General features: G+C 42.2%; 1 protein-coding gene across 2 annotated transcripts in view; it reads right to left on the reverse strand.

Moving 5' to 3' along the window:
* The window catches only part of Enpep (glutamyl aminopeptidase), a 94,449-nt gene that overhangs the window by 19,354 nt on the left and 54,274 nt on the right, over positions 1-20,821 (reverse strand). For both annotated transcript variants that reach the window (XM_052731447.1, XM_052731446.1), the window contains exons 9-12: positions 18,810-18,875; positions 18,533-18,684; positions 10,210-10,289; positions 26-159 (exon numbers count right to left, since the gene is read on the reverse strand). In XM_052731447.1, coding sequence (XP_052587407.1) covers positions 26-159; positions 10,210-10,289; positions 18,533-18,684; positions 18,810-18,875 — 432 coding nt within the window. The remainder of the gene's footprint in view (positions 1-25; positions 160-10,209; positions 10,290-18,532; positions 18,685-18,809; positions 18,876-20,821) is intronic.

The following is a 20,821-nucleotide window of genomic DNA, read 5'->3' on the forward strand; positions in this document are numbered from 1 at the left end:
AGTTTATAAGCATACTGCCTCTTACCAAGTGGTTTGAGGAAAGAGTCTCGACTATCTGGCCCCAAGTTCCTGCTTCATAATTTACACGATAAAACCCAATGTGATCTGGGTTTATTTTGAGAAAACCATCTCCACCAAGACTAGAATTCAAAGTGATTCCTGTGGTAGTAAATAAACACTAATGAGAAACATGTTTGCATACACTGTAAACACAGAGAAATTAGACCCAGAGGGCAAAAAGAAAAAAAAAAAGGAAAGAAAAGCAATATTAGCTCCAAAAGTAGAGTTTGATTTGGACCCAAAGCCCCCAAGCCTAATTCTTATTTAGTTGCCTGACTTTAGAATGTCACTGGAGTGAGCAAGATGAACAAGAAATAAGTAATGTCAACAAGCATCCTGCCATTTGTAACCTACACTCCTCCCTGGAAGAAGCATGCCACACAAGTGCAATAACTCTAAGTTGGTCAGTCCGGCAGGCAGTAAAGAAAATGATGCCCAAAGGCAAAGAAATCCCTGCCTCCTAGGAGGAGTCCATACGTTCCAAGTGTAATGGATTAAATACGTGAAGGCTATTCACTGGCACAACCTGGAGAAGGGCTGAGATGCAAATATTTAAAGGACACCTTCTCAGAATCATCTCAGGAGCTGGATCTACTGGTATATGTTTACAATTCCAGCTACTCATGAGGCTGGAGCAGACTATAGGCTTACTGGGACTCCAGTGAGTTCAAAGCCAGTCTGGGCAACCCCGTAAGACCTTGCCTCAAAATCAAATTCAAACAGATCTGGAGGTGTGGACCAGTGGTGGAGCACTTGCCTACCAGGAGGGAGCCCCCAGGTCTAATCCCCCAAACAAAATACATCTAGATTGCAGCTAGTGGAAATAACTATTGCTAAGTAAGATAATAATGTGAGGACCATGGCATGTTTAAGGCGTTGGGATGTGCTACAACCAACTTGGAACCCAAATGCAATGCTCTCACTTGGCAATCCACTTCCTACTTGTGCTTTCAATTTTATTTGTCTCTGCAAGGTCGCCTACATCCTTATCTAAATTGACAGGAAGAGTGCTTTTTTTAATCAGTAGAGTTAGCAAATTAACTTTCTTCCCAAAGTACCATCCAATACACACATAGGACTCAGCATCAAGCTTTTAGAAGCCCAGTGCTGAAGGGACAGAGACTTAAATTTTAGGTCAAACATACACCTTAAAAATAACAGCTGTGCTCAGATACCACAAGTATTGGTCAGCATTACTTCTATACTTTTCCATTAATACATATTTTGTCTGCATGGAAAATGGACTATTCAAATAATGGTGTGGGGACTTAGAATATGTGAGAGATTTCAAGGAGTTAATACAGTGACAACGTAGGGAATAGTACTGGAAAATAGCAGATGAGGTTGGCAAAGACCGGTGAACATGGCACATGCCATGTGAAAGAATCCATCCTCTGAGAGGGAAAAACACAGATTAGATTGTCAAACAAGGAAATAACATGCCTAAGTCTGTTTCCTAGAAAAATAATTTTTGACGGTGATAGGGAAGGTGTTTTGGATTATATTCTAAAAGCAGGAAGACCAATTTGGAACCCAGCTGTTAATAATCTAGGACAAGAAAGGGTGAGGACTTGGACTGAGGTGGTCACAATGAGAACAGAGCAGAGACTCGTTAGAGGGAAAGCCAGCACGGCTCTCCTTCTGCCGAGAGGAGGGGCAAAGGCTTGCACAGCGGGATGAGTGATGGTGTTGCCACCAGAGCATAGAGGAAGGCAAGTTTGGGAGGAAAAGATGATTTAAATTTTGGAAGCATTTGCAAGGTCTGGAAGACATCCAGGACACAGTAGTTTTTCATAGCATGTAAGTAAATTCTTCAACAAGACAATAAGTTTCCTTCGGAACCTTCACAGCAGGTACTTGACAAATTATAAACCCTTACCTCACTTGTGCAGTATCTATCTTTCTTTGTCGTTTGGCCATGAAGAAGTTGTTGAAAGGAAGCTAATCTTTTGGCAACCTCACCCTTTGAATGTTTGCGCTGGGAGGAGAGTTTCTTGCTAAGGGAAAAGTCATACGTTACTGAAGATAGAACAGGGACTTCTAAGTTTGACAGACCCGGGATAAAATCCTTTCTATGAGACTGGCAAGCTGTGTAACTCTGGCCAAATCACTTGACCTCTCTGTGCCCCAGTTTACCAGGAGGAAAACGAGGATAAAATCCCTCTCGGGGCCGTTGTGAAGGTTAAGTAAGATAACGCTCATAAAACGGGGTCACATCGTTAGGAGTTATGTGACCAACAGATGGTAGCCGTCCCCATTATTATGAAACGGGATAGGCCACCAGTTCTAGAAATAGCCAAGCAAATATAAATAACATTGAGAAGTTCCTGGCAATCCATCTAAATACTGCAGTAATTTACTGTGCTTTATACGTGCCCAGTTAAGCCTGTCTAACGTTACCGTGATTTTTCTCACTTTATGGATGAGGAAGCTGAGACCCAGGAAGTCAGTAGTTAAGGACTTTCCAAGTTCATGCTACCTTGAGCAAGCTTGACAACATTGAACTGTATGGCTGTTCCCTGATGTAACAAAGCCAGTAGAAATGAACAGCGGATGCCTGCTCCTGCGTGCGCATCTGTTTTTATTCTTTTTAATGACCGTAATATCAACACATGTTCTTTACGGGAAGTAAAGGATAAAGAATGCCAGGCGGGGTGGCACGTGCCTGAACTGGGTGTAATTCCGGCACTCAGGAGGCGGAGGCAGGAGGATGGCTGCAAGTTCGAGGCCACTCTGTGCTGCAGAGCTGACCCTGCTTCAAACAGAACCAAACACAAAAGTGTACAAAATAATATAAAAGTTACTCACCAAGCTTGATTTTTAAAAAAATTTCTTTGTGTGTACACGTGGGAGAAGTTTCCACGTGTACACACAAGCAAACACAAACAAGCATGATGGCGCCCTACCTACTTCTTCTATGACTAGTAATCTTTGGTCATTTGAAATTATACTCTGGAGTCTTTTTCTATTTTGAAAATAGATGTGCAATGACCAATCACAAGAGACTCAGATCACCCACCTCATTAATGATTTTGTTCTATTTTTACTAGTTCCGTGGAGCAAATGTTGGGTAAGTTATCCCTGAGTAGGGGCTCTTTCTAAGGTTTTCACTCTCAGGGCTGGTGATCCAGTGGGTGAAAGGCCACACAAATGGAAGTCTCGAGCTAGGATCCCCAAAACCCCCATAGTAGGCACACACCTGTAACCCCAGGGTGGAGAGGGAAAATAGAGGTGGATCCCCAGGGCTTTGGCCAGCCAATCTACCCCAAACAGTGAGAAGAGTGCCTGAACACCATACACATGGTGAACCCATATACACGGCTGAGTGTGTGTGCACCAGTGTACACACATACCTATAGCATGCACATACACAAACAGTAAAGTTTTTAAAATAATTTAAAATTTTCACTCTCTAAAATGAAGCATGATCCGTTGTAAAATGGACTTTTTGTCCACTTGTGGTAACGTTTTCAACAAAATTGTACCGCATGTGCAACCCCAGCTGTTCAAGAGACTGATGCAGGGGGATCATGAATCATGAGTTGAGGGCTAGCCTGGGAAACTTAGTGAGATCCCAGAGTGGTGCAGGGGAGAAGAGAAGAGAGATGGGGAGGAAGGGGAGAGGAAGGGAGAAACGAGGAATTGAGTAATGATCATGTGAGTTGTAATTACAGGGCCTCTCCCCAGAGCTCAGTGGCTGACACAGAGCATTTGTCTGCAAAGAAAGTTGCTTGCAATTGTTTGTTTGTTTGTTTTTGTTTTTGAGATAAGATTGTGCAACACGGTCCAGGCAAGTCTGGAACTTGCTATATACTCAAGGCTGACCTTGAACAAATAACCCTCCTTCCTCAGCCTCCAGCTACAATTTTAATACACCAAATGCAATTCAAGGAAGTCTGAAAAAAAAATGCAACCTGCCTATCATGAGGAAAGGTTTTCCTTAATGTTGATTTGGGTGATCTGGAAGAACATCTTACAAAGGAGAGCTGGATGGTGGAGATCTGCTGGTATGTCTCCCAGCTGCCCCAGGAGGCAGGTGCCCACCTGAGCCGGCACATGCACTCTTAGCTTCCTTACCTTTGAGAAGTCTGGCTCTACAGACAACAGCATACATGGCAGAAACCTGTTAGTGGCTCCCTTCCCCTAGGTAAGACCTAGACTACGTACACTAGTCTCCTTCACTGCTAAGTAGCATCATACTGTTGAGGACTAGATGTAAAATGTAGACACAAGTAATCAATGCTTTACTACTCCTGGTCCCCCTGGTATCTTTCTGTGCATACTGGTTGAAAAAGACCCATGAAAAGATTCCAACATCCAGGTTGTATTGGAACTGCAAGACGGAAGAAAAGAGAACTTCCAAACTGTTGTTTGCTAGACAGTCACCTGAAGACATGGCGAGCCAGAAACACTGCCTTTGACTTGTGTGCAAACAGGAAACTTTCATGGCATCAAGGCATTATTGACAGTTTCTAAGTGCGATAACTGGGCTCTCCTGGACAATGCATTGTGTCGGTACCACAGTTTGATGATGTCTTTAAAATGATGGCTTTATCCTGGAATCCCCTAATCCTTTCGTAGTATATCCTCACTGGAAAGAGATATTTAATTAGCCTACATGGGTGCACTGGCTCATTAGCATACCACTATACCTGATTAGTACACTTGACAGTCAGCATTCTTGCTTAATCTCTGTGTTTGGTTTAGGTGAATAAATCCCCCAAGACTTGATTGATGGGGGCTGAGCTGACAAACTGGGGTTCTGAACCAGCACAACTCATCCCACATTTGTACGTTACACAAGACGCACGGTGAAAACGTGGAGAAAGTCCTTCCCACTTTGACACATAGAAAGTTATGTGCTTGTCATCTTTTGGATAATAAATATTTAGACATACCCACTTGAAACATTTTAGTAAATTCTATTTCCACGATACTGGAATTTGCTCATTTAAATTCTTACAGTCCAGACATGAAAGTCATAAAAATCATCATCCCCAAATCTACAGCTACCCTAGGTCTTAGACCCTCTTGTAAATCCTACATCTGGAGTAATACCTTTTTTAAAAAATGTTTATTTATTATGTTTACAGTGTTCTGCTTGCATGTATTCCTGCAGGCCAGAAGAGGGTACCAGATCTCATTACAGATGTTTGTGAGCCACCATGTGGTTGCGGGAATTGAACGCAGGTCCTCTGGAAGAACAGTCAGTGCTCTCAACCTCTGAGCCATCTCTCCAACCCCTGGAGTAATATCTTAACCCTCCTCCAAAACCACACTCCTGGAATAATGTGTTAGGCCCTCTCCTACAGTAATGACTTAGGCCCTCTCCTATAGTAATGACTTAGGCCCTCTCCTGTAGTGATGACTTAGACCCTCTCCTACAGTAATGACTTAGGCCCTCTCCTGTAGTGATGACTTAGACCCTCTCCTACAGTAATGACTTAGGCCCTCTCCTATAGTAATGACTTAGGCCCTCTCCTATAGTAATGATTTAGGCCCTCTCCTGTAGTAATGTCTTAGGCCCTCTCCTATAGTATTGTCTTAGGTTATCTTTTTAACTCCACACCCGAGATAATGTTTTAGTCTCTCTGCCGGCCCCCGGTCCTGGAGTAATGCCTACAGAAACAGTGTTCAAGCAAGACTGATAACTTTTGTCCTGTGACAACCTTCATCAGAATGTTAGAATGCAGCAAATGAAAGCACAAAGGTGGAGTCCTATTAGATACAGATGCATTGTTATAACAGAAACATCAACTGCTATCAAAGGCAGAGATGTAACTAAAACAGAACACAACATCAAGGGAGAACAGGATAGGCACGCGGCCCTCCACTAAGCAAGGGTTTACCAAATTCTTACCGTGTGCCTAGCAGTTGTTGATAATTGATGGGAAACAAGGGACATAGGAAGTACTTTGTATCTCCCAGGAGCTTATAATTTGGTTGAAAAAGAAGAGAGTAAATGGAGCTTCAATAACTGATTTCTGTTTAAATACCAACCACTAGCACTAAGAATAACAGGACTAACAACACTGCCGGCATCAGCTACATAAGAAAAGAATATTTAGAACGATTATCTTCTAATAAAATCCCAGTGACCACAAACAGAAGCAGTAAAGACAAGGACATATTTTTTGGTAAGAATCAATTCACTTTAACGGAGTTAAGACCATTTAAATGAGGGTGATTTTCTGTCTGGATTAGAATAGCCAGAAAACATTTTGTTTGAGATTTACTGCTTTTGTTAGAAACCATGTATCTTTTTTTCCCCACTGCTTAAAATATCATGTACAATACTTGTGTAAATAAAAGATCCCGGAAGTCCTATTATTGTTTGGGCCACTTCTAACTGATGAATCATCAGAGTGACCCAAAGCAGGGACGTGCGACAGGTAACATGAGCTGGTTGCCTATCCAGTACACTCAGGACATGTCATCATCTGTGCCCTGAGCTGAAGATGTCCTCAAACAGGAAACAGGAACTCCGGGTGTAGCCTAAAAATGGAGCAGGCGCTTTGAAGCGGGAAGAAAGGTCTAGTTTTTTTTCTGGCGGAGAGACAAGTCGTGATTCTGAAGTTTCAGATAAAGGTAGGTTTGTTATCACAGCTCCTTGAATACCTGAGCCCTCTATCCATTTATCTATTCACTCATGCATCCAGTAAACAGTTACAGAGCAGCAGCAGCAACCAGGAAGTCATTCATTTCCTCAAGAGTATTCTATAAGGAAGAGAGACACAGATACGCCAGGATGGCACAAGCGCCATGTTAGACATGCCTGCGAGCTGGAAGGGACCAGGCAAGCTCCTTCTCCTCTCTTTCACACGCACTCCCTGTCTGAGGCACAGACCCCCTCTGTACTTTATCAGTCCTATTACCCTCAAACACTAGTGAGCCCTGAGTTTTAACCTAGGTATTTTTTCCATAGCAACCTTTCCTGGACCTATAAATCTGGACCAGTCCTTGTCCTGTGGGTATCATTTACACACACACACACACACACACACACACACACACACACACACACACCCGTGTCATGGCAACAGTTACAATAGAATCTGTCTGTCTGCTGACCTGCCCTAGATGGCAGCCTGCAAGATAGGAAGGGTTGAACTTCACTCTCCTGGTGATCATTCCCAAACTGCCCCCAAAACTACCTTTTAAAAAATATCTGCTTGAGCTAGAATGTGGCTAACATGGTTACTACAGTGCTTGCCAAGCAGGCACAAAAATCTTTGATTCCATCCCCAGCATGGTATAGGCAGGTGTACAGGCTCACACGTTGAATCCCAGAACTGTCAAGGAGGAGCAGGAGAATCAGGAGTTCAAGGCCATCCTTGACTGCATAACAACTGGGAGGCCAGCCTGGCTTACATGAGACTCTGTCTCAAAAATAAAACAAAACACAAACTTGCCTGAAAAAAAAAAAACGACCTGATGAACTAAGGATTGAGTATTCAAAAAATTCTTCCTAATAAATATATAACAAATATTAGAAGAATATTTATTCTGAGCTCTTGACGTTTGTTTTCTGAAGTGCTTTAGTGAGCTTTCACTATCTAGAACATTCTCTTATATGAAATCCTCATTTCATATAAGAAATGGAACACTGGAAAAATTATGTTAGAGTGGATGAATTATTCATGTTTTTAAATTTGTAAACAGTGAATCAAGCTGCCGCCGAGACAATCTTCCGACCTTCAGTTAACCACAGCGACCAACAGGGAACATGTGTGGTGATGGTTCACTCAAAGGCATTGAAACCCTAACCTTCTTATTGTGCCTTTTATAGTGCCGAGGGACATTTCCACTGTCTTTTATTCCTCTTTCTGTCCTTCTCAGTTTTCGATGGCAAACCCACCTGTGAGTAGGAAAATGGTCGGCACACAGACCACAAGACATTCAGCTAAGAATTCAAGCACAGCATGAATATGTGGAATACTGAGACAAAAAGGCATTGGTCTAGAGCTTCTGGAAGGCTCCAGTGTCACTGGCCACAGTGTCAGAGCAATTATTAGTGCAAACAACTCCCGGGAGTTTCCTACGACCATATTTTCTGTCAGGAACAGCCTGGAGATGAGTCTTACCTTCGTAATAGCAAAGATGGCAGAGTTGACAACTGAACTAAACATGTGAGAGAATTTATAATAAAGCCGGGGGGGGGGGGGGTAGTGGCGCACGCCTTTAATCACAGCACTCGGGAGGCAGAGGCAGGCGGATCTCTGTGAGTTCGAGGCCAGCCTGGGCTACAGAGTGAGCTCCAGGACAGGCACCAAAACTACACAGAGAAACTCTGTCTCGAAAAAAACAAAAACAAAACCAAACAAACAAAAAACTGAAAAAAAAAAAAAGAAAGAGCAGAGATGAAAGACACCGAAGGCAGAAATACTACTATACAAATGATTCTAATGTACTCTGTAGGACTAAAAGGCCCAAAGACGGACAGATAAAGAAGAGATGACATCTCTATATGAATACAGGATGATATGGGTCCATTTTGGAAGGGAACGGAGCATTGATCTTTGCCACAACATGCATGAACCCTGGAAAGCCTATGTTTTAATTGAAATGAGACAGTAGAAAAACACTATTATCATTTCATAAAACAAACCTTTAGAATAAGTTAAGTCCTCATTGGCATAAATTCGCTAATGTATGGGTCTCTTTCTGAGGTGATGGTATCACGTAGCTATAAACTTAACCAAAGAGACTGGATGATACATTTTATTTTGAAATTTTTTTTGAGACAGAGCTTCATGGAATTCAAGCAGTCCTCGACTGCAGGCTAACCTTGAACTCTCTGGGTAGCTGAGGATAACCCTGAGTTTGTGATCCTCTTGCTTCTAGCTCCTGAATGCTGGGATTACAGCTGCTCATCACCATGTCTGGTTATATTTGGTGCTGAATACTGAACCCAGGGCTTCGTGAATGCTGAGTAAGCATTCTGCCAGCTGAGCTATAACCCAGCTCTGGTGACCTAGTTTAGACGGGTCAATTTGGGGACAAGTAACCAGGGGCAGATAAAGGACTGCAGGTTGCTTTAGCTTCAAGAATCCCCAGGGAAAGCCTACAGAATATGCTGTTCTCAGGCCACCTTCTCAGGGGACAGAATGAAGACATCCAGTCTGCTGTCTTAGATAAGAAATGTTTTGCGGGCTGCAGAGATGGCTCAGAGGTTAAGAGCACTGACTGTTCTTCTAGAGGTCCTGAGTTCAATTCCCAGCAACCACATGATGGCTCATAACCATCTGCAATGAGATCTGGCACCCTCTTCTGGCCTGCAGGCATACATGCAGACAGAACACTGTATACATAATAAATAAATAAATCTTAAAAAAAAGAAATGTTTTGCAACACAAAACAACCACAGTGGTCAAATCATAAAAAGCAAGATTCTCCATGGCTTACTTCCTGTGATACAAGATGTGTTAAGATGGTCTTTGCTCTCCAGTGACTTGAAATCTAGCTAGGAGGGCAAAGTGCACAATAAAATAAATAAAATAAACAAATAAAATAGCTCCTCAAATTAGAAAAAAAAAAAAAAAGCAAGATTCTCCTAGGATGGATGCTAAAACCTCCCTTACTTAATGGCTTCTTTTTCAGCAATTTTGAAGTTTGTGAGAAGACCTTGTTTTTTAAAGAACCCTAAATGTTTTCAAATAAGGAAAAGAAAAGCCACTGGAAAGAAAACAAGAAATACATTGCAAGCTGATTATTCTAACTGAAAGAGAACATTCGAAAAGCAGGCCATTCCTGTGATATTTTAAGAAACCCGGTGTTTTATCTGATATAAAGAGCAGAAGAAGGAGGGAGGAGGAAAAGAAGAAAGAACAGAGGGATGAACTGGAGGGGGAGGAGGAAGCTAGGAAAGGCAGGAATCTCACAGCTTGGTTTTTCCAGTGACTGGCAGGTCAGTAACATTCCTTAAGCTAAGGCGCTCGGTTCCTGTGTGCCATGATAAATCACTAGAAAGGTCACGGAGATGGGAAAGATCTCATTGTAGACAAAGTTTTAGAATTATTGATAGATTGTTAAAGAGATAACTTTAGATGAAATTTACAACTTTTGGCTTAATTGCTGATTCGATGTATTTATATTCATTTACTAAAATGCATCAATTCAAAGAAGAAATGAATGTGTTAAATAATTTACCTTCTGTTGATGACCTGTTGTAGACTGTGACCCTTGAATTGCCATTTTCAGTCCATTTAATTGGAATATTCCATGTGTAACTAAAATTTTTAAGGAAGAAACATTTAACTTAATCACGAAAAGCTTAAATGTCAAAATCAACAGACAAGAGCATTTTTCCTTATAAGTAGTGACTGGTCAGTATGTAGTATACAACATCCAAAGTTTGCAATATGTACTTCAGAGATGAAGACGGGCCATGCCCTGACAGTTCTCAGTCTCTATATACCTACAAAATGTGGAAATTTGCGTTAAAATCTGATGAGGGTGAAGAAAGGTGTTCAGTGAAAAATGTTTTGAAACAAATACCTTGCATTACTTGCACATATGTAGCACTGTACATAACAATGCAGAGCCTCTGCATTCTGACCTGTGGAGGTTCTAGCGTGGTACACTTTCTGTCAAATGATCCTGAGATTCTACTCTCCTACCCACTAAGCATCACCTGCTCTACTCTAGAAATCACTTGGTAATTCCAACCATGAGAATCAATGCTACAAAGGAAAATCACCAGGTAAGCTCATTTCTGGGGTGCCCAAGTATTCTGTCCGTTTTGTGGAATTGGAGGGTTGGTTTTCGGGGCTCCTGCACACCAAGAATGCCCTTTAACAATGAGCTACCTTTTAACTTTTTATTTTGAGACTAAGGCCCTCTAAACTATGCAGGCTGGCTTTGAATTCACTCTGCAGCCCAGGAAGGTCTTGAACTTGCCATCCTCCTGGCTCCAGGAGAATGCCTGGCCACATGTTTCAGAAGACTAGTGTATAAATGGTTTCCTAAAGCCGGGCGTTGGTGGTGCACTTCTTTAATCCCAGCACTCAGGAGGCAGAGGCAGGCGGATCTCTGTGAATTCGAGGCCAGCCTGAGCTACAGAGTGAGATCTAGGAAAGGCGCAAAGCTACACAGAGAAACCCTGTCTCAAAAAACCAAATAATAATAATAGTAATAATAATAATAATAATAAATAGTTTCTTAGGTCCTACAGTGGATGTCATGGATGCTTCAGGCTTAGCCAATGTCATCTCCTTGCAGCTTTTCCCCTTCCCTATCCCAGTTTGCTTTCCTACCTGGCTAACTGAGAGCTACCTTCAGGCTGCTGGAGCCTGAAAGCCCAAAGTTCCAGGAAATTTATTCCTCTGAATGAGACTCTCTGCTATGGTGGATGATAGTGACAAACTGTCTTGTCTAATCTGTCAGGTATATCTGTGTGGGCTACAGAGCTTCCCTGAAGTTGGCAGCCAATTAGTCTCTACAGACCCTGCTTCATAAAGCACCCCTGCTACGCCCCCCCTCTTTCCAGCACCCCGCTTTCTCTTGCACGGCCATCTCCAGGTCTGCTTTTAGTGAGCCTTGCAGCTTCTCAGAAGAGAGACACAGACGTGTTGTAAAGAGTCCCATTCTCTATTCTTGCCATGCTGCTTGTTTGGTGCCCATGGGAAGACAGTAGACGCACACTTTTTTCTTCTCCATCTTCCACAGTGTCAGCCTGGCCCATCACGGAGCAGTCAGGGGCTTGCTTCATGATCTGTGTGCAAAGTCTTCACATACGGTGGTGTCCTCCCTGGGACTATACGATACTAAAGACTGGAAGAAGCTGTGTTACTGAAAACAGACACAAAACATACTCTCCTGCGGTGTCTAAGAGTGTCATAAGTCAAAATGATAGAAGGCAGGGCCACTGCTGTTTTCTAATTTTAGTGTCATGGTTTTTTCGTACCTAATCTCAGTTGAGTAAAGGAAAAGATTCAGGAACAAAATGATGAAGGCTGGAAATCATGTAAATGAAGTGATAAAGGGTGTTACTTGTTATCTAAATTCAGGGGTGTCAGGAATCATTCCTGAAGGTGTAATTAGTGCTCTGACCTTCTTACAGGCTCCATCAATGTTAAATATGGCCACTCTAATTTTCTCCACTGACACTGACTTAATCATCCAAGATGGCATACCTATTCCCATCCTTCTGCCTCTTAATGTGGAATGGGCACCCAAGGCCCTGATATGAAGAAATCCCACTGACAGAGATGAGAAACGGTCCATTTGAAGACATGGTGAAGGCCACAGTATGACTCCCATAGGGCTCATTTGAATGATAAAACTTTCTTGTTCACTAAGCTTCTCATAATCTTGGATTAAGCAAAGAGAAACACTCTCAAAAGATGTCACTCAATTCACAGCAGAACTGAGAGCACATTGTCTACCAAATAAGAGCAACTCCGAATAGACGGACTCGAGCCTTAGTGTAGGAAAAGAACCAGTTCTTATTTTTTATTTTCTGGATGGATGAAGGTTCTTTTTAGATATTTTTATTAGTGTATGTTAATTGTACAGGATAGTAGTCTGCCTGAAAGTATTTATTGTAATCTTTTTTTTTTTGGGGGGGGGAGGTTGTTTTGTTTGTTTTATTTTGGTTTGGTTTGGTTTTTTGTATTTTCTGAGACAGGGTTTCTCTATGTAGCCCTGGTTGTCCTGGAACTCACTCTGTAGACCAGGTTGGCCTTGAACTCACAGAGATCCACCTGCCTCTGCCTCGAGAGTGCTGGGGTTAAAGGCATGCACTGGTATAATCCAATATTTTAATAAAGTGCAGCATAAGGAAGTCTTGCTTCTGTTTTAAAGTCTCTTGCTTCCTTGGTCAGCTGTTGACTTTCAATAAATGTTCTCAACAGAGAAGAGCCTATTTTTTGTTTCTTTTCCTGTGATTATATAATTGTATTTTATAAACATGAGACAAATAAATCAATTTTATGATAAATGATCTCCAGAATTCATGCCTCTAGGAATCAGAATTAAATCGGTATTCATATCTGGTTAAAACCTCAAAAAATATTAACATGAATGTTTAGTTCACTTGGCTATAATAATTTTTTTCCAGGGGTTTCCTAAAGCCGGGGGATCTGCATAGAGAGGACTTGATAATCAAGGAATTTTTTTGTTTTTTGTTTGTTTGTTTGCTTTATTTTTTCAACTACAATTTTGCCAGCTCAAACAAACAGGGCTGACTGTCTTTGGCTTCATAAATCAGTGGCTACACATGACAGGAGGAAACAATTCCTGGGAAACTTGCCTAGTAGAAGCCTGTTTTGCAAGACAGAAGGATGTTTTTGTTTTACACATTTTAATATTCACACTCAGGCAAAATTATATATGGCCATTGTAGTTTGCTGAAACAAAAACATCAACTATAAATGGAAACAGTTTAAAACTATTAACAGTACCAAACCAAAAACAATTTTAAATTGACTTTTATAATTGAATTATCACCTGAAGACAGGTCGACCTATGCTTTAATCCAGGTATTATGAAATAAAGAGTGAAAAGCAACTTGCTTTCTCTATCACAGCCCCTTCTAAAGTAAAGAGAGAAAAGTGTATGTCCCGGTTATCTACACTAGCACAGGTCAGGAGAAGCATATACCTCAGGGACCCACACTGGCGTAGGTGCCCAGCTGAAGTGAACTTTGAGCTTTCAGAGCTTACTTTCCAGCAAGCCTCCCAGTTTCTCTAGACTGTGTTCCCTTGGGGAAGCTGAATGCCTGAGACGTTCAGGATAGGCTGACAGTGGGTCCCAGTAGAGGAAGCACAACAGGCTTTCTGGATTTTTCTCCAGCTCAAGCAAGTACCAACCCACATCTTAGAAGAATCTGGTTTAAAAGTTCTGAGCCTTCTCTGTTCTCTGATGTCCTTCCACAATTATAGCACCTTGGCAATTTGAATTTCTGAAATACCCAAATGTGTTGTTAGTATGGCTTAATTCCCAAAGCCAAGTTTTAGACAAAAGGTAGACTCTCCCACCAAATCTATGCTGTATGTGTCGGATTGTGTGTCTGCAATGCTCTTTCGGTTCTCTAGAAATATGGCTGGAGTGTCCTGTATGATGAAAAGAATATCCTAAAAGGAAGCTGTTCTTTGCAAACCCATTGAAGGAATTCCCAACATGTTGTATCTCAGTTAGAAATGTTAGCTCAGCACAAACTTTGCCGTATCTGCCACACACGTCAGCCCAATGTCCCAGTCTGGGCCTTGCCTCTCTATGAGCTGTCACATGAATTGCTGGTGGCACTTTTATTTATTAATTTTTTCTTGCTGGTCTCCCTATTTCCACTTCAGAGGTCCCCTCCCCTTCTAATCTATCTACCATGTTGTGACTGGAGGGAACCTGGGAAGATACAAATACCATCCTGTCAATCCTCTCCATTAATTTCCTTGAATTTGCACTCTGCTCTCCAAAATCTTGACCATGGTTTGCATACCTCTTCTGGGCTTTCTCCTCACCCCCACCCCCGCCACATCCACTTTTCCACCATCCTATGGAGCTTGGTCCTTATGGCTGTTCTGCCTTCATTCCAAAAAAGTCCCCATCACTTACTCTCTGGAAGATTTTAAACAAGTTGGATAGTCACTTTCTGCCTCAATTTTCACAGCCATTTTCATAAAATACACCTAAGGGATGTCAAATAGCACTAGCCACTTAATGCTCAGCGTTGCTTAGTGTATACACATGACTGCTTTTGAACTTGGAACTCTTCATGCATGCTACAATGCCTCCCTTTGCACCTTAAACATTTCTCACCTTAAATATTAAATCCTGGGGAAATCAAGTCTCCTGTGACATCTGTACACTTCTCATGTTCCTCTCTCAATTAACTGAGGCTCAGTCAATCAGTGCACAAATATGACAGGAGAGAATAATTCTTGTGAAACTTCCCAAATGGATGCTTGGTTCACATCTGAGGAATGCTTTGGAAATTTAACGTTGAAAGGGTCTAGTAGTATTAAAGTTGGCCCATCTACTTTACTGAGACAAAATAGTAACTGCGAAGAAACCAGCTTATGGTTATTAAAACTCTTCAAAGTGTCTTCTTCATACCCTGTAATTCTCCTCCCTCGTGTTGTAGCAATTACTCCTAAATATTTGACCTTGTGATCATTTACATGTGGCATACAATGATATAAAAATAAAAAGTTACATAAGATATCATCATAATCATCACAAAAGAGACGCAAGGGTCTTTTCAGTGAGAATCAAGTAGTGGAGACTGCGGGGTGCCTGGGAAGTGGGTAGGTGTGAAATTCTCTCCACTCAAACTAAATATTAAAAATATAAAGGAGAGTCATATAAAATTGGGTGTGGGTAAGACTGGAGCAAAGTCCAGGGACCGGTGATGTACTATCACACTCTAGGTTACCCGATATTCATGCTGGGAGGGTTCAGCTGGGCTAGAATGATATCCACAGAATGTTTGTTGCACCCAATGTCCCGGGCTGGTCCAGGCCTTGGTGTCCTGTTCATCTAAATGTCTTCCCTTCAGTGAGCGGGTGTGGGCTGGTACCTCAGAAATGTATGCGAAATAACTGTGACTGTGAGTGTCTGCAGAACTGAGACAGGTTTTGATGGCTAAGATTCAACTGCGGTAAGTTTCGGGATCACACACTTTCCTGACTTCATGTTATTAAAGACGTTTTCTAAAAATCGAGCAAATTTAAGAGAATAACATATTAGCTTGCAATTTCAGTTAAAACTTTTAAAACATCTTACCTCAGCAGCCGTTTTTAATATTTGGAGGGGGGAGATCTTGTTTGGTAAAGCTGTGGGTTTTATTTTTAACAAGATGAAATATCTTTCTATAGACTCTGTATGTGGGTTTAATGTTTTTTACATGTATTGCTTACGTATTCAGTCTGGAGGTGGGCACACAGGTGCAGGTCAGAGGACAAGTTGCTGGAGCTGACAGTCCTCTCTCACTCTGTGGCTTCCAGAGAGGGAGCTCAGGCTGTCAGATTGGGCTGCAAGTGCCCTCCCCAACTAAGACACCCCACTGGCCCTCTATCTGTGCTTTAATTAGATTCATAAAAATATATAGGAAATAAAAATGTAGATGACACAGATTTATACATCTTATTTGGGTGTTCATACTTTGAAATTATTGCTTTTGGCTTTTTCGAACAGGGTCTCTTTGTGTAGCTTTGGCTGTCCTGAAACTCAATCTGTAGACCAGGCTGGTCTCGAACTCAGAGATCCGCCTGCCTCTGCCTCCCCAGTGCTGAGATTAAAGGTGCGTGCCACCACGGTCTGGTTTAGGAATGAAATTAATAAAAGTTTTAATTAGTAGTGTTTAGATGAACTAGATTATATTTATAAGTTTCCATGTCATATACAAGAGAATTTGATTCAACTTCTAAGTGAAATGCTGCTTCAATGGCCAGGGACTTTAATTTGTGCAAGTTGTTCATAAATCCATCATTAATCAAAGATTTGAAGAGCTGGTGACGAAAATCCTAGGCCTTCACATCCCTCCCTCGGGCAAAGGCGTCTGCTTTTAACCCTGCAGTTTAACTTGACTAATTTATTTAGCCAATATGTTCTAATTTGTCCATGAGAGGGCGTGGGTTAGCTCCCTTATATTACTTGTCCTTCTATTTCCCTTTCCCAATAAAATTTAATAAAATAAAAATCTTCTTCAGTCTTCTCTGCGGGTCCCAAGTGGACCTCTGAGAGAGAGTTTCCCCCACCATTCTCGCCTTGTGGATTTTGGCCTCAGTGCTGTTCTGTGAAATGAGACCAGCTCTTAGAGCACAATTCATGGTGTTTGCTCATTTCCAAGAGATACACCCACGGTGACAAGGGCAAGCTACAAACACTATCCCTGACATTGGAAAGAGATACCGCTCCTGCCACCCCGAACAGTTCCTAACACTTCCTTACAGACCATGCAGCACTAGCTGGGTTTTATTGTTTGTTTGTTTGTTTGTTTTTGTTTTGTTTTGTTTTTTGTTTTTTGAGGGTCACCTCTTCCTTGGGCAGGAGGCTTTCACATCTGTCTCCTCCTTCACATTTACCATCTCATTGTGTCTGTTGGATAATTTGGGAGACCTTCTCCCAAATTTACTTCAACGAAAATTTTAGTCTTCCTTCTGTGTTCTCAATTTTTTCTAAGACGTTCTCTCCTAGATGATGAGCAAAATAGCTTTTTTAAAATCCCCGAATATGTCTCAGATTTTTTCTTTCCTATGTTTTGTTGTTTTTTGGTTCCTAAATTATGTCCATAAAGTCAGGCCTTTCTCATTTGTCTGTCCACACAGGATTTAAGCTTTGACGCTTGGAGATTTTTCATGTATCTTGGATCCTCCACTGTTTATTCCTATTTTAAAAGGACAATCGAGTTGACATTGTTTTGTGTCTGCCTGTGTGCTGTATGCACCTGTTTGTGTGTAGGTGTGCACATGCCACGGCACTTGTGTGGAGGTGAGAGGATAATCTGGAGTGCCGATCCTTCCTGTCCACCTTTTCTGCGACGAGATCTCTCTATTATCTACTTCAGTGTACGCAGACCAGCTGAGGATTCGGGGATTCTTCAGTGTCCACCTTGCATTTTACCATAGAAGAATTGGGGTCACAGACGCACATGTGACCTCACAGGGGCCGAGGGATTCTAACTCAGGCCTTCGTGCTTACGTGGCAAGTCCATTACTAGCTGAATCATCTCTCAAGCCCAAGCTGATTATTCTCGGGGTCTGGGATGCCATCTCCACTACAGAGGAGGGAGGGAGGTTTGGGAAACAAGCGTCCCCTGTGAGCAGGTCTTGGGGGAGGCCAGCCCACCCGCCTTGCAAGTGCTCTAACAAGGAAGGCTTCGCGCTGGAGCCTCCGCTGCGGAAGTCCTTGGCTGTCCTCTACCGTAGTCTATTCCAGGGGGAACAAGCCATCTGGATTCCTGCCTGCAGTCGCTGCCAGACTCCCGAGAGTTCTCTACAGTGAGGGCAACAGTGATGAAGGAGAACAAAGTGGAGCGTGCAGGTCCTGTTGGCACAGTCTGTACGCATCACTCGACCTATTTTCAGCTTCATTTCTCATTGCCCCCCAACACACACACACACACACACACACTCTTCATGTACATTGTGAGTGCAGGGCCTGTCTAGGGGCAGGGAGACCCTTGTCATTGTCTGGTAACATCTTACCCTGTTCCTTTTGGGCCACTATTTCTCCTTCAGCCTTTTTCCCGGCATTCCATGCTGCCTACCGCTCCACCCACTCATGCTCCTCACCATCACGGCTTTATTTCCTTACCGCTTCCATTCTTGTGTCAATGGTGTCTACATAGAAGAGATACAGATGTGTGCTCAGCCTGTCACTTAGCCGGCTCTGAACTCTCTGTTGCCTAAAGGCTGTGCCTTTATATTGTCACATATCGATCACACAATGACAGCAGGACCTAGGCATATTACCAGTATTTCTGCTGAATAATTTCTACTATTCTTTTAAGTATGTCATCCCGAAGTCTTACCCAAGTGCTGATGGTGGCTGGGAAGGGTCAGCTCTGGAGTCCAACAGAAAGCGTGTCTGATTTAATTTCTGCCTTTCAGTCACAGTGACCACAGGATAGCCCATCTGGCTAGTCCAGGTGTCCATAACGTCTTTCACTGGTTGATTACTTGCCTGTTGTTGGGGACAATGGAGATCCATTAATTTATACATAAGGGGAAATTAAAGATTAGTGATATTAAAATGTAAATCACTTTTAAGTCCGACAAAGAAATGTTTAAGGGTATTACATTTCTTACCTCTTCCAGTGACTCCCAAAAGTCTGAAGTTTTTGCATTACCGAACTTGAATTTTTGCAAGTATTTCTGTAAAAGACGAGTGTTTTAGATCCCAGCCTTGGCTTGTACCTCCACAGCCTCACCTGGACCACCCTCTCTACTGTTCATCCTGTGTCCCATGGCATGAAATGAGACAGACACAAAAAAACATACAAGAAGCAGCTGTGCCTTTCTCGTAGCACAACATCATGTACAGACGCTGATATTTCAGTGCTGTGTGATTTTCATATCATTAACCATTCTTTCCATTTTTCAGCCATTTAAAAGGTGGACACATCTTTAGTACTCAAACTTTAAAAATGACAGTGGGCTGAATTTGTTGTACTAAGGAAATAAATATGCAGGTAGTCTTTTGAATAGTGATAAGGATGGTTATGTGTGAGTGGGAGAAATTATTCACTATGGAGAGCAAGTCTTTACTCTTCAAATACTTTTAAAACATAAATCTTTTAAATAGAAGGCTGACCCCTTGTCAGTTCTAAAACCCCTCTGCACAAGGAGATATGGGATATGCACCCAGAGAACATCCCCAGTCTTTTCCCAATCCCATAATTGGCCATTGCTGGGGAGCAATCTTCCAGAGCTCTGCCAGGGTTTTGGCTCTCTCCTCCCATGGCTATCTAGACCTGTGCTACTTAACATGTGGGCATCTTACCTAGAAATCAGACTTTGGCAAGTGCTCCCAGCACTTACCTTTGTACCTAACATTTAGTATCTAAATTGCTCTAACGTTTCAGGAGGTGTTATATCTAGGTCATATTTTCTTCTGGATTCTTCTTTGTTTCAGTCACTTAGAGATAAAATAAACTTCACTCCCACAACGTCTCCAGCAGGGTTGAGGCCCCCACGTTCATTCTTTTGGTTAATTCACTTCTCAACACTACCACCAGAGGGCAGGCGAAGGAAGGCAGAAGTGTGTCTGTTTCTGGTCTTAACTCCAGACTCAGACACTTAATATAATAACAACTATAAATGTAGTTACGGGTTCATGTGGTCTTCAACAGAACAGTGCCCTCTGAAAATCATCCCGGAGGTGTTCATTTGTTCAGTGGGTGTTTTGTTATTGTTTCTTGTTCACTTTTGAGACAAGATTTCCCTGTGTAGTAGAGGCTGGCCTTGATCTTGTATCTATCCTCCTGCTTAAATGTTTTTGGGTTTTTTTTTGTTTGTTTGTTTGTTTGTTTGCTTTATACTTACAGGATCTTGAGCTGAGAAATAGACAAGCCATCCTGGAACTGGATAGGACCTTAAATATTATTTAATACAATGCTCCTGTTTTTGAGGTGAAAGAAATGGCCCTGACCAAATGTCTGTGTCCTTGGAGGAAGAGAGATGTGTCTGAGACTCCTAAACAAGAGTCTGAGTGTTGGATCGATGTGTGGGTATTCGTCGGCTTGTTATGATTTTTTTCTTCTTCACTGCAGTTTATTGTTTCTCATGAACTAGAAGCTAAAACTGAAATTTACATAAGCACTACTAAAAGGTACCACTTTTATTTTGTCTAGATCAGTGCTTCTAATGTTCTGTACTAAGAATCTCTCTTCTTCCCCCAGCACAGGGCGCATCATCTTTCCAGTCTACATCACATGACAACCCAGGCCTTGGCCCCCTTGTGTGTTGGTACTGGTGGGCACAAAAGAAAACTGAATGGTGTGTGTTGTCAGTGTCGTAGGAAGGAAAAGGCCTTCCCAGCTCAGCCACTCTTCTTTTCCAAGGGTGATACTAATTAATTACAGTAGAACAAGAAAGATGGGTGCATTTCTCATAACAATGTATTGTTTAATGCCCCACCATGTACTGTAGTTTTAAAATGCATAATTGCGCCGGGCGGTGGTGGTGCACGCCTTTAATCCCAGCACTCGGGAGGCAGAGCCAGGCGGATCTCTATGAGTTCGAAGCCAGCCTGGGCTACCAAGTGAGTTCCAGGAAAAGGCGCAAAGCTACACAGAGAAACCCTGTCTCGAAAAACCAAA

Source organism: Peromyscus californicus, unplaced genomic scaffold, assembly GCF_007827085.1.
Source record: "Peromyscus californicus insignis strain IS unplaced genomic scaffold, ASM782708v3 Scaffold_9__1_contigs__length_137607984, whole genome shotgun sequence".
NCBI classification, from domain to species: Eukaryota; Metazoa; Chordata; class Mammalia; order Rodentia; family Cricetidae; genus Peromyscus; species Peromyscus californicus.